Genomic DNA, 14,933 nt, shown 5'->3' on the forward strand with positions numbered 1-14,933 from the left:
CCTGGTTCATGGGGAGAAGGAGGAGTTCATACGAAGAGCATTCACAGCACATGGTGCCTGCAATCTGTGCCGATCCTAGTGCCTGCAATACTCTCCCTTCTACTCCTCTCCCCAACCAGCTGATCCAAGCCCCCTCTGTCCACTGCTTCATATTGGTTTCAAACCCAATACATTCTCAATCAACACATTCCTTAACTTTTACATTGTGGGAAATGGTTGTCTGTTTGTACCGTTTCCAGCTTCTTCCCAATTATCAGGCAACTGAACCATGCTATCACCAACTAGAGAGTGGTCCTGATCTACTGTCTACCTCGTTGGAGACCCTCAGACTATCTTTAATCATACGTTACTGGACTTTATCTTGCATTAAATATTATTCCCTTTATCCTGTATCTGTACACTGTGGACGGCTCGATTGTAATCATGTACAGTCTTTCCGCTGACTGGTCAGCGCGCAACAAAAAAGCTTTTCACTGTACCTCGGTACACGTGACAATAAACTCAACTAAACTAAAGTAAACAATGGGCTCCCTGAGTGTGTCCTGTTACTGTCCCCTGGCCGACACAATTGAACACTCACCAACCTGCCTGCGGGCTTGTGTGAGCGGCAAGCTCATCATTTGTCTCCATGTTACACTGCAGATATGACCAGATGTTACACAACAGGCTGCTCTTTCATTGGGGCAACGTGATCCACCAGCACTGCACTACCACTTTGTCCAATGTCAGGGGGCTGCAAACAGTGGGAGCAAATGCTGATGATACGGTACAATACCATAAAACTATATTTATTCCAGGAGGGAAATTGATCTGCCAACAGCCATAAAACACAAAAAGGACATACGAGAGGCACCAGTTTCAGCAGTGAACCTCTCCGACTGGTTCTATTTGCTCGCACTGCAGTCTCTGAGCATTCAGCTGGCTGTGATAATCTTCCATTGACTGATTTTCCATTCAACCGGAATGGCTAACACTGACAACCTCTGGACCTATTGAAACTTAATACAAGTTATTGTTTGTCACTTGAAGATGTGTTGAATGGGATTGTATAATGAAAGATCAGGAATCTATGTTGAAGAATGAAAACAATATCAAAAATATTGGAGCTCAGTGCAAGGCAGAAAAAGGTTTTGACTGTCTATCCATCTATGCTTGTCATCATTTATATACTTCTCCCAGGTCTCCCCTCAGCCTCCAACATTCCAGAAAAAAACAATCCAAGTTTATCCAACCTCACCCTGTTGCTCATGCCCCATAAAAATGAAATGAAATGAAATGAAATGATTCAATTTATTGTCATTGTCAGTGTACAGTACAGAGACAACGAAATGCATTTTTAGCATCTCCCTTGAAAGGGAGACACAGGGCGTCGCGGTGTGCCCGCGCCTGCCGCCGTAATTACATTCCATTACACACAGGCAAAGGTGGGTGAAGTGTCTTGCCCAAGGACACAACGACAGTATGCACTCCAAGCGGGATTTGAACCGGCTACCTTCAGGTTGCCAGCCGAACTCTTAGCCCATTGTGCTATCTAAACAAGGCAGCATTCTGGTAAACCTCCTCTGCACCCTTTCCAAAGCCTCCATTCTTTCTATAATGGAGTGACTAGAACTGTACGCAATTCTCCAAATGTGGCCTAATGGAACCGAAGACCGCTGGAGAAGGATTCCCCTGGAGGCAGCTGCAGTTTGGATTCAGAGTTTCTGATGCATGAAGGTAATTGGAACAGTTTATCTGCACAGAACACTGGTGATAGAGCTGGGGAGCAGGATAATGAGACAATGTGAACTTCAGAACCTGCTACATTGTGCTGGAAAGTGTTTCCAAAATAAATTTACATTTGAAGAAAAGGGGAAAGCAGAGGCGGTAATTATGGAGTGGAGGTGCAGTCAGGGTGGTAGAGAGAGAGCCATCTGTCAGCACACTCACAGTGACAGGCACTTGGGTAGCCCAGCTGAGCTTCAACAATGGGACAAATCTCTCCATACTAATTCAAAGGAGAGAAAATTACACTGGTTACTGTAATCAGTACGGGCACAGAAGCAATGGTCCAACAATATTCTGCACTACCCGATGCCAACTCTCGCAGCTGCCTTGCCTTTCTCATTTCCTTCCAAAGCTCCCCAGCCTCAGCCTTCCCCTCTTTGCCTCCCCAGTGAATCCTCTCACATCCCTTCCACAGGGTCAGATGGTCACTCTGACAATGCCTGTGTATCTTCTTGCATCCACAACTGTGCTTTAGCTTGTGGCAACCTGCATTTACAACTTCTGCTCAGAGATGCGAGATCAAGTTACACCTTTAATGTGGATAAATGTGAGGTTATGCACTTTGGTAGCAAAAACAGGAAGGCACATTACTATCTAAATGGCGTCAAGTTTGGAAAAGGGGAAGTACAACAGGATCTGTGGGTCCTTGTTCATCAGTCTATGAAAGTAAGCATGCAGGTACAGCAGGAAGTGAAGAAAGCGAATGGCATGTTGGCCTCTATAACAAAAGAAGTCGAGTACAGGAGCAAAGAGGTCCTTCTGCAGTTGTACAGAGCCCTAGTGAGACCACACCTGGAGTATTGTGTGCAGTTTTGGTCCCCTAATTTGAGAAAGGACATTCTTGCTATTGAGGGAGTGCAGCGTAGGTTTACAAGGTTAATTCCTGGGATGGCGGGACTGTCATATGCTGAGAGAATGGAGCGGCTGGGCTTGTACACTCTGGAGATTAGAAGGATGAGAGGGGATCTTATTGAAACGTATAAGATTGTTAAGGGTTTGGACACACTAGAGGCAGGAAACATGTTCCCGATGTTGGGGGAGTCCAGAACCAGGGGCCACAGTTTAAGAATAAGGAGAAGCCATTTCGAACGGAGACGAAGAAACACTTTTTCACACAGAGAGTTGTGAGTGTTGAATTCTCTGCCTCAGATGGCGGTGGAGGCAGGTTCTCTGGATACTTTCATGAGAGAGCTAAATAGCACTCTTAAAGATAGCAGAGTCAGGGGATATGGGGAGAAGGCAGGATACTGATTGGAGATAATCAGCCATGATCACATTGAAGGGCAGTGCTGGTTCGAAGGGCCGAATGGCCAACTCCTGCACCTATTGTCTATTGTCTATTGCTGTCTTCTGGACGGTTTCTGCATCTCTGAGGCAACGTTTGCCTTGGAAGGGGATGAAGTGGGTGGTGTAGGGGGAAAACAGTTTCCGCACCCCTTACACCCAGATCCCTCCCTCTGGCTTTACATTTTACTCCTCCACATCTATCCTTTTCTGACTCATTTTTGTGTGATGTGAATAATTGGTCTCTGTTCTGCAACCCTATGCACATAGAGACCGACACAGACAGTCTGGGCAGATCAAACATAGGCAGTGTGAGAGGGCCAGTTACACAAAGCAGGAAGATGTGGCTTTGACTCCTCATGTTCAGGTGCATGTTTTTGCACAGCACATACTTGCTATGGATGTGTGTTTGGCAACACACTCCTGAAGCACTGATTCTCTTCCTAACCAAACATTTAAATATATCAGAGAGTATATAGACCCCGACCTCGGGTGGACTATGAGGGGGAGAACTGGATATTTTTAGTGCCTTCCCTCACAGTGAATTCTGCTGTGGGGGGACGTTTCATGTTGATTTCTATAGTGTACTGTTCTGTGTCTTTTTTCTTTTTTCTCTTTTTTGTTTTGTATGGATATATTGACATTTGATCTGTTCAATTAATTTAATCAATCTCTGTAAAGCACTTTGGTTCAAATACTGGTTTTGTTGACAAGTGCTATATAAATAAAGATTATTATTATTATTATTATTGTAGAGACGAGGAACTGCAGATGCTGGTTTACAAATAAAGATACAAAGTGCTGGAGTAACTCTGGGTCAGGCAGCATCTCTGGAGAATATGGATAAGTGGCTTTTCAGGTCTTCCTGGCTTTCTTGCAGTTTTAAGATATAGATGAGATCTTTTTATTTGTTTATTTGCTTTTAATTCTATTGCAATCATTCTCTGGGATTTCTGATCTCTTTGAGTGTTCAGCTCCAGCTGCAATTAATCGTTTCCAATTGTGATTTTTTTTAGTTTAAAAATGTGCTGTTGTTGCCAGAACCCGGAAGCAGTGAGCACTCCCACCTCACTCTGTGTTCCATTATCATCACTGGCCGAGCCAACACCCTCGACTTCCATGCTTTCTCTTGGCTCATTTAAAGGGATACTTATTTATTTTGTTAGCTTACTTTTATTCATTGGATTTGCAATTTTCTTTAAATCATATTCTCCAGAAATGCTGCCGGACCCACTGAGTTACTCCAGCTCTTAGTGTCTTCGAATTAAAGTGTCTCATTCGGATTTACATTTTACATGCAGGGCTGGTGTCTGTTCATTTGTATCTCAGTCACAGCCAAATATTCTCTGGCTTGTTCAGATGAGAATCTGTTTAATACATTGCTCTGTATCGCCTGTAACTGGGGTGTCACCCAGGAGCATCAGTGTTAGTACAGTTCAGCCTATAATGTACACAACAGTTGTCCCTCCTGACACAAACTCTGTGGATTCAGTCTCAAGTGATTTCAAGCAAATGCTTATCCATAGAGTGCTGAAACAGCACCATCTTCAGTTACAGTAAATACCAGCAGAAGCACAAGCAAGTATTGCAACACGATGGAAGCAGAGGGAAGATATTCTAACCGCTTACTGTTCAAAGATGACGATAAAGACACATGACTGGGCGAGATCAGTTTACCCGCAGCCAGCACCTAGATCCCTCACCTTCCAACTCTTTCATATTTTGTATTGTTGTTTTCTGGATAAGACACATGCTGTATACATCATTCCGACCCAACCTTATCACGTGTCACCTCAACTAGTATGTCAGGCCATTATAACTTTTCCATCAAGTAATGATATCGACTTCAAGTGAAAATTATTCTAAACCCTAATGCCAAACTCATCACTCGTTTCATTTGAAGTTTGTGAAATTTTAAATGACATTGATGACACAGTAAAAAAAACATATATTGAATTGTTTTATGATATCCTGAGGGTGTGTGAAAGTGCTACATAGATATTCTTTCCATTTTTACACAGCAGACAATATGCTTGAGTAACAAAAGGCACAAGTACTCATTGAAATTCAAACATTCGTTTTCAGTTTTCAGCTTTATGTACGCTGACTGGTTAGCACGCAACTGAAGCTTTTCACTGTCCTCGGTACACATGCCAATAAACTAAACTAGACTGAACAGTAGTTTCAATTGTAACAGTCGCTATTCAGTTATCTGATGGTGATATCTACCTGTGATGGATCATTACCCACTGGACATGGTCACTTCTATAGGAGATGATACAAGTGACTCTGAATATTGTGGGTTGCTCAGTTGTTGTTGTGTCTAGGTCCTAAATATTGGAAGATAGGAGCTGTCCTATTTGCCCTGAATGCACCCAGTTACCACAATAAAGGGTGGACTTAGATTAACATTTCTTCACTAGGAATTCAATTACAAGTATTCAATTCAATTCAATTCACTGATCATCAACTAGGTAGCTCTGGCAAAAATTAGAGATCACTCCATTTGTAAATACTTGCAGAATGTTTCTATGTGTATTGTGGGAGTAATGAAAGATTTTCATACTTCTATTGACAAATCCAACGGCAATTATAGCTTTTATTATGCAACGTTAATCTCAACCTGGTGTGTTTCCAAAATAGACTCATGTCACATGTTTACACAGATGAACATGGAACTACTTTATAGTTGGTAACCAAACTGCCTTTTAAGACAATTGAAGAAAATTTACATCCTTCTCAATCGCAGATTGAAAGCAGAATGTGAAGTCAGCAAGTTATTTAATTCCTGCTGATCACTGAGCTTGTAATTGATTTTTTTAATCTGGGATAAATAGTTAATATATAAATGCACTGAAATAAGGCTGTAATCTGATCCATATTCTTGCAATACTTCATTTTTTTTAAATTTGCAGTTATTTTATAATTAGAGTTTCATCGAACCACACAGTACAGTCAGGTTCTTTAGTCAATAGTGCCTGTGTTTGTTGATTGTCCAATTGTCCCCTCATTCCCCACAGCTCACTCTTTCTATTCAAATATATACGCAGTTTGCTATTGAAGGTTTTATTGAATATGGCTCTCGGCAGCTTTTCCAAATCCAAACCTGTTGTTGCAGAAACACATTCATAAGTTGATATTCATGAGTCTACTCCGCCATTCAACCATGGCTGATCAATCTTTCCATCCCAACCCCATTCTCTTGCCTTTTCCCCATAACCTTTGACAACCTTACATTCTCTGACTCTCCCTACTGTTACTTTGATCAATGACAATACATAAATGTTTTGCTGCTCTACCTGTGGCGACAATTATTCCCTACTGATCAGAAACTCTCAACATTTTCAATGACTACTTTACTTTGATTTAAACTATAAAACCTCTATTCCATACTAAAATGATAATATGTTTGTAGTAATATTTACTTATACCTTAGTACTTTGTAGATTATTCAATGTGGCTCACACTGAATTATATTTGACAGTAGCAACTTTATAAAACACATACAGGACTGTGTTGAAATCCAGGAGAAACTGCTTCTGAATCGGGCTCCGTGAAGATACTTTAACGTTTCCAGAGTCACTGAGACGCTGATGTGTGGCCACTCCAGCACTGGCTTCTGTTCTGATAAAGGATATGGATCCTCTTAGCTCCAACACCCTGGTCTACAGGAGATATTCTAGAATGCCAACAGGTAACTGGAGCTTCCTGTTACCTCCCACCTTAATTCTCCACCCCACCCTGACCTGCCCGTTCGTCTCTCCAGTACTGTTGTAATAGACCCAGTGCAAGCTTGAGAATCAGTTGTCAATTGCAGTGTTGTCCATTGTCTGGGCACAGTGCAGGCATCAGCACTCAGACTGAGCTCACACACTTTCTCTGTCTCTGTCAGAACTGGCCGATTCTGCTGTAACACAGGCTGTCGCCCTGTCTCCATTGTCATGGCCGGATAATCCCCACATTAGCAGTGTTTATACCTTCCTTTCTTTGTTTTCTCTCTAACCATATAACCATATAACAATTACAGCACGGAAACAGGCCATCTCGGCCCTACAAGTCCGTGCCGAACAACTTTTTTCCCCTAGTCCCACCTGCCTGCACTCGTACCATAACCCTCCATTCCCTTCTCATCCATATGCCTATCCAATTTATTTTTAAATGATACCAACGAACCTACCGCCACCACTTCCACTGGAAGCTCATTCCACACCGCTACCACTCTCTGAGTAAAGAAGTTCCCCCTCATGTTACCCCTAAACTTCTGTCCCTTAATTCTGAAGTCATGTCCTCTTGTTTGAATCTTCCCTATTCTCAAAGGAAAAAGCTGATCCACATCAACTCTATCTATCCCTCTCATCATTTTAAAGACCTCTATCAAGTCCCCCCTTAACCTTCTGCGCTCCAGAGAATAAAGACCTAACTTATTCAACCTTTCTCTGTAACTTAGTTGTTGAAACCCAGGCTACATTCTAGTAAATCTCCTCTGTACTCTCTCTATTTTGTTGACATCCTTCCTATAATTGGGCGACCAAAATTGTACACCATACTCCAGATTTGGTCTCACCAATGCCTTGTACAATTTTAACATTATATCCCAGCTTCTATACTCAATGCTCCGATTTATAAAGGCTAGCATACCAAATGCTTTCTTTACCACCCTATCTATATGAGATTCCACCTTCAAGGAACTATGCACGGTTATTCCCAGATCCCTCTGTTCAACTGTATTCTTCAATTCCCTACCATTTACCATGTACGTCCTATTTTGATTTGTCCTGCCAAGGTGTAGCACCTCACATTTATCAGCATTAAACTCCATCTGCCATCTTTCAGCCCATTCTTCCAAATGGCCTAAATCACTCTGTAGACTTTGGAAATCCTCTTCATTATCCACAACACCCCCTATCTTGGTATCATCTGCATACTTCTAATCCAATTTACCACACCTTCATCCAGATCCTTGATGTACATGACAAACAACAAAGGACCCAACACCGATCCCTGAGGCACCCCACTAGTCACCTGCCTCCAACCCGACAAACAACCATCCACCATTACCCTCTGGCTTCTCCCATTCAGCCACTGTTGAATCCATCTTGCTATTCCTGCATTTATACCCAACAGTTGAACCTTCTTAACCAACCTTCCATGAGGAACCTTGTCAAAGGCCTTACTAAAGTCCATATAGACAACATCCACTGCTTTACCCTCGTCAATTTCCCTAGTAACCTCTTCAAAAAATTCAAGAAGATTAGTCAAACATGATCTTCCAGGCACAAATCCATGCTGACTGTTCCTAATCAAACCCTGTTTATCCAGATGCTTATATATATTATCTCTAAGTATCTTTTCCATTAATTTGCCCACCACTGAAGTCAAACTAACAGGCCTATAATTGCTAGGTTTACTCTTAGAACCCTTTTTAAGCAATGGAACAACATGCGTAGTACGCCAATCCTCGGGGACTATTCCCGTTTCTAATGACATTTGAAATATTTCTGTCATAGCCCCGGCTATTTCTACACTAACTTCCCTCAATGTCCTAGGGAATATCCTGTCAGGACCTGGATACATATCCACTTTTATATTTTTCAAAAGTGTCAGTACTTCTTTTACTTTGAACCTCATAGTATCCATAGCTACTCTACTAGTTTCCCTTACCTCACATAATTTAATATCCTTCTCCTTGGTGAATACCGAAGAAAATAAATTGTTCAATATCTCCCCCATCTCTTTTGGCTCTGCAGATAGCTGCCCACTCTGTCTCTCCAATGGACCAATTTTATCCCTCGTTATCCTTTTGATATTAATATAGCTGTAGAAACCCTTTGGATTGACTTTCACCTTACTTGCCAAAGCAACCTCATGTCTTCTTTTAGCTTTTCTAATTTCTTTCTTAAGATTCTTTTTACATTCCTTATACTCCTCAAGCCCCTCATTTACTTCATGCTGCCTATAATTATTGTAGATCTCCCACTTTTTCCGAACAAGATGTCCAATTTCCCTTGAAAACCAGGGCTCTTTCCACTTTTTACTGTTTCCTTTCAACCTAACAGGAACATAAAGATTCTGTACTCTTAAAATTTCCCCTTTAAATGTCCTCCATTTCTCTTCTACATCCTTCCCATAAAACAAAATGTCCCAGTTCACTCCTTTTAAATCATTTCGCATCTCATCAAAGTTAGCCTTTCTCCAATCAAAAATCTCAACCCTAAGTCCAGTTCTGGCCCTCTCTCTTCAGTTTCTCTCTATATTTCAGCTTCCCAGCATTTTTTTATTTAATTCACTCACTCCATACAAGTCACGCCTGTTGCTTTACTCACCTTAGCAGGCAGACTCACACACCACTGCTTACTGTCCTCCAACCTGACCAACCTACCACAGGGAACTTGTTAAAAGCCTCACAGCTGGCGTCCTGGTGCCATCGCAACATCCTCAAGTCAAGTCAAGTTTATTCATCACATACGCATACGAGATGTGCAGTGAAATAGAAAGTGGCAATGCTTGCGGATTGTGCAAAAAAACTACAAAACTGGAGCTCAATGCTCTTAAGACAGTGGAATTGATTGTAGACTTTAGGAGAGCTCCCCCTCCCCTCACCCCACTCACCATCAACAACACCACAGTCACATCTGTGGAGTCTTTTAAGTTCCTGGGAACCATCATCTCCAAGGACCTTAAGTGTGGGGCTACCATTGACTCCACAGTCAAAATGGCACAACAGAGGATGTACTTCCTATGGCTGCTGAGGAAGCACAATCTGCCACAGGCAATGATGGTCCAATTCTACACGGCCATCGTAGAGTTTGTTCTCATCTTCTCCATCATGGTCTGGTTTGGCTCAGCCACCAAGCACGACACCTGGAGGATGCAGCGAATCGTCCGATCAGCAGAGGTTATTGGCTGCAACCTTCCCTCCATTGATGAACTGTACACTGCAAGGGCCAGGAAGCGAGCGGGCAAGATCATCTCTGACCCCTCTCACCCTGGCCACAAACTCTTTGAATCACTTCCCTCTGGAAGGCGACTCCGGACTGTCAAAGCTGCCACAGCCAGACATAAAAACAGCTTTTATCCACGAGTAGTTGCTCTACTCAACAGCCAAAAATCTGTAGCCTCCCTTTGATCTGGTATTTTGTTGGTTCACATGCTTGATCAATGGTGTTTCATCATTAATTTTTATTATTATTATTATTAATGGTTAGTGTTTTCTGAGTCATTCGTAACTGTCACTGTATGTCATGTTGTTAATTGTGGGTGGAGCACCAAGGCAAATTCCTTGTATGTGAATACTTGGCCAATAAATGTACTTACTTACTTACTTACTTACTTACTTACTTACTCACTTACTTACTTACTTAAAGTCCATGTAGACAACATCTACTCTCCTGCCCTGGTCAATCTTCTTATTCACCTGTTCAAAACATTCCATCAAATTCATGAGATTCAATTTCCCGTACTGACTGCTGGCAACATAATGCTTTTCTAAACCTTGTCTGTAAGTATCCCCTCCAGCAACATTGCCACCACTGTCGTCAGGCTCAGTGAAAACTGTTGGCTCCCGTATTGTCCGTGCAGTCCTTCGTAAATAAAGGCACACCATTAACCAATCCCATAGTTCAATCAGCAAATCTACCTTCCCTGAAATATTTGTCTTCATGAGGGCTGACAATCTCAGTTTCTGTGGGGAAACTGATTGATATATTTTGAGGAGATAATGAAGATGGAAATAATAGTTTCCCCGCCCAAGTTGCAACTCCACCTCACCAAGCTTGGAGTCCTTGTTTGATATTTCTAAACCCTGAGTGCCCCCTTGAATCTCCTTGCTTTGTTCATTCATGCCCTCCCCATCAACCTCTGGCTCTATATGCATCTCCATACATTCTTTCAATCTAATTGGAACCAATAATCTGAATGGGAACACCACAGACAGTGGAAGGTGGCAGAAACTTTAGCTGTGCCAGTAATGTCCATCTTCCACCGGGCATCACTAAAGAGAATTCTGCAATATCACCAAGGGTTCTGGAATGTTTTATATCACAATGGAGCCTGCTCGTTACTGGTCAAAGCCCAATGACAATGAAGGTCTGTGTCAGACAAGGATGAGATGGGCTTGAGGGAGGGAGGGGAGAGGAGGAATCAGCTGAATGAGAAACTACAAACTGGAGAACAAGTGTAATCATTGCTCACACACTTGACTCAAGATAATGTGGAAACAAGTTAACAGCTTCTTTTTACATCTCTACTTTCTCACATCAGATGTTTGTCCAACACACAGTTTGGCTCCATTTGTACACGCAAGAAACACAACTAAAGCGGAGTTGCTGGTAAGAAATATTAATTCCAAATCCTTTGTTGATTTGGGAAACATTCGAGCAATGTTAGCTCCGATCGAGTATTTGATCACATACATTTAAAAATCTGATCACTATAGTCACACTTTGGGACACACAGTTCTATTCATTTAAAAACATCTCTTGTTCACTACAGATGGCCCAAAGTCATTGTAATCGTTGAGAGTAATCCACATGTGCTTAAAGGATGACAAGCTTGTTAAGATGGAGGCTCCCATCCACACAGAGTAGTTCCTCTCTGGTGGGGCAGTGACTTTGACGGGGACATCGGTAGGTGTGTGTAGCTTCAGCTCCTTCAGTAGCCGTTCCTCCATTCCTGGCAGCAGTGTGGAGCCACCAGAGAGCAGCATGTTGCTAGACAGTTCTTTATGCAGCCCTGGCTCACACAATGCAATGCTGTTTAACAGCAGCTTGTCAATGCCACTGTCTTTCACACCTGGGCTCTCTGGTGTAAAAAGCAACTCTGGTGCTCTGAAGAGCTCATTTGAGATCAGAACCTGTGTCCCATCAGGCAACCTGTACTCCCGTTGTATTTCCTCTGCTGGCTTATTGCTCTCCACTTTGGAATCCAGGGAAACATAGCACAGTTTCTCCTTGATGTCCTGGATTACATCTGCCTCCACCTTTTCAGCAAAAGAGTGGCCGTTCTCCAACAGAAGTCTCCAAAGGCTTTCGTTGATATCACTACCTGCCATATGGAGCCTTTGAACAGCATCTGGGAGGTAATACCCTTCATAGATGGGCACGGCATCGGTTATTCCATACCCACTGTCCAAGACCACACCTCGAGTGCGGCCTGATGAATACAGTGCCAACGTGGCTGGAATGGCTACGTACATGGCTGGCACAGAGAAGCCTTCAAACATGATTTCAGCCATTCTTTCTCTATTTAAGAACGGAGTCAGTGGGGCAGCAGTCAGCAAGATGGGCCTCTCTTTGGGTTTTACACGCAGTTCAAAGCCGTAGATGTACCTCCAGATCATCTCCATCTCCTCCCAGGACGTCACCACGCCACGTTCAATTGGATACTTCAAACTCAAGACTTCCCTTCTGGTCTGTGCTGCTTTGCCAACATAATAGTCCTTTAGGTTTGCATTCCGTGCTCCCTTTGTGGCTCTGGAGCAGCCGACAATAGATGGTACGACTGATGTGGGGATGCTGTCACCAACTATGCCAGATTTACACAGCCCAGATCCGTTGTCTATGATCACGGCGGGATTAGCCATCATACTAATCTTGTTACTTAAGACACGATGATGAGCAAACAGCTTCAGAGAGGACTCACTGATTTTGAATTTCTACCAACTTTGGGGAAGGGGTATAATTGTCAATTTATAATTGCTTCTTCTGCACGGGCACCTTCAGTCAATGCAGCACAGCCGAGGCAGGGAGGAGAGTAAACAGCTCAGATTATTACGCGCACAGTGATGGCACAATGGACTGCCAGATGATCAGGGAAATGAGCTGCCGCCTTGTAACGTGGTGCCCATCCAACCCATCGCTGTTACTGCACCCAGTGTGAATCTGAGGAAATATTATATAATAGAACTGCTCGGATAGTGACTTTTATATAAGCTAGGTAATTTGCAAAAGAAAAGCTTAAGGATTTCCTAACAAAATAAAGTACAAAGAGACACATACACACAGGGAAAGATGAAACTAAACATGGAGGCCTGAACCTGCTTAGCTTAGTTTATTTAGCGTAGATCAGTCTGAAGAAGGGTTTTGGCCTGAAACGTTGCCTATTTCCTTCGCTCCATAGATGCTGCTGCACCCGCTGAGTTTCACCAGCATTTTTGTGTACCTTCGATTTTCCAGCATCTGCAGTTCCTTCTTACATAGCTTAGTTTATTGCTTTGAGGCAATTGTATTGCTGGGAGAAATTGTATTTGGTATGATTGTGTTGGAGAATGGATAACTGAATAGGGGCCTTTTCTTAGGCCAGAGGTCAACTGCTCTTTTCTCTATGACACATTCTTAAACTGTGAGGTTTATGCTGAGTTGAGACAGAATTCAAGATTAAGAGATAATAGGCCCTGTAGATAGCCTTGGCTATGTTGAATTAGGATGTATGTGAAGAGGAGTAGTTGCTTGGAAAAGAAGATAATTTGACTGATGTAATGGTTTGTTGTGAATTTACACTTTATTCTGTAATATTTGTAAAAGGCCTTGTAGAGATATTGGAAATACAGCTCCCAGAGATAGGAGGAAAAGGGGCTGCAAATTAGAATTGAGCTGTATTCTGGCACCAAACACTTATAAGTAAGTTGACAGAATAACGACCCATGTATGCGTGGTTGGGATGGGTATGGGTTTTGAACTTAGAAACTGCAATTCAGCAAATTTATATAATTAATGTTTTAAAGACATAGGTAATAGTATTTCAAACTGTGAAATTGTAGTAAAACAAATTATGAAATGTATTGTCTTAGTAGGAATGTAAACATTAGACTTATAGAAATTGTTTAGATTTATAGAAATACTAGACTAAGTGGGACCTGTTGGGTCTCAGCTTCACATGGGAGGGCTGGTCCCCCAGTGCAATATTCCACCTCTCCACCAATTCCAATATTGCTGGCCAGTGGGGAGGGGGGGTTTCCGTCGATAACAAGGGAAATCAGGGATAGTATGAAAACAAAAGATGAAGCATACAAATTAGCCAGAAAAGCAGCCTACCAGAGGACCGGGAGAAATTCAGAGTCCAGTAGAGGAGGACAAAGGGCTTAATTATGAAAGGGAAAATAGATTATGAAAGAAAACTGGCAGGGAAGTGGTGTTAGGTAAATTGAATGCATTAAAGGCCGATAAATCCCCAGGGCCAGATAGGCTGCATCCCAGAGTACTTATGGAAGTAGCCCCAGAAATAGTGGATGCATTAGTGATAATTTTTCACTACTGGAGGGTAGCTAATGTAACCCCACTTTTTAAAAAGGGAGGGAGAGAGAAAACGGGGAATTACAGACCAGTTAGTCTAACATCGGTAGTGGAGAAACTGCTAGAATCAGTTATTAAAGAAAGATAGCAGCACATTTGGAAAGTGGTGAAATCATTGGACAAAGTCAGCATGGATTTATGAAAGGTAAATCATGTCTGACGAATCTTATAGAATTTTTCGACGATGTAACTAGTAGAGTGGATAAGGGAGAACCAGTGGATGTGTTATATCTGGACTTCCAGAAAGCTTTCGACAAGGTCCCACATAAGAGATTAGTATACAAACTTAAAGCACACGGTATTGGGGGTTCACGACCGTTGCGGTCCGGATCTGCCCCCACTTCTACTGCCAGAGTGGGGCCAAGAAAATTGAAGATGCTGGATGCTGGAGTAAATCAGCGGGACCGGCAGCATCTCTGGAGAGAAGCAATGGGTGACGTTTCGGGCCCAGACCCTTCTTTCAGACTGAAGAAGAGTCTCGACACGAAACGTCACCCATTCCTTCTCTCTAGAGATGCTGCCGGTCCCCCTGAGTTACTCCTGCATTTTGTGTCCATCTTCAAATGACGTCACAAATGATTAGTATACAAACTT

General features: G+C 42.5%; 1 protein-coding gene across 1 annotated transcript; it reads right to left on the minus strand.

The window, feature by feature from the left end:
- Positions 1–11,237: 11,237 nt before the first annotated feature.
- LOC129701865 (actin-1-like) lies at positions 11,238–13,689 on the minus strand. Its single transcript, XM_055643354.1, has one exon. The coding sequence runs from the start codon at positions 12,632–12,634 to the stop codon at positions 11,516–11,518; it is 1,119 nt and encodes a 372-aa protein (XP_055499329.1). The 5' UTR covers positions 12,635–13,689; the 3' UTR covers positions 11,238–11,515.
- Positions 13,690–14,933: the final 1,244 nt, after the last annotated feature.

The sequence above is a fragment of the Leucoraja erinacea genome, chromosome 11, assembly GCF_028641065.1.
Source record: "Leucoraja erinacea ecotype New England chromosome 11, Leri_hhj_1, whole genome shotgun sequence".
Classification (NCBI taxonomy): Eukaryota; Metazoa; Chordata; class Chondrichthyes; order Rajiformes; family Rajidae; genus Leucoraja; species Leucoraja erinaceus.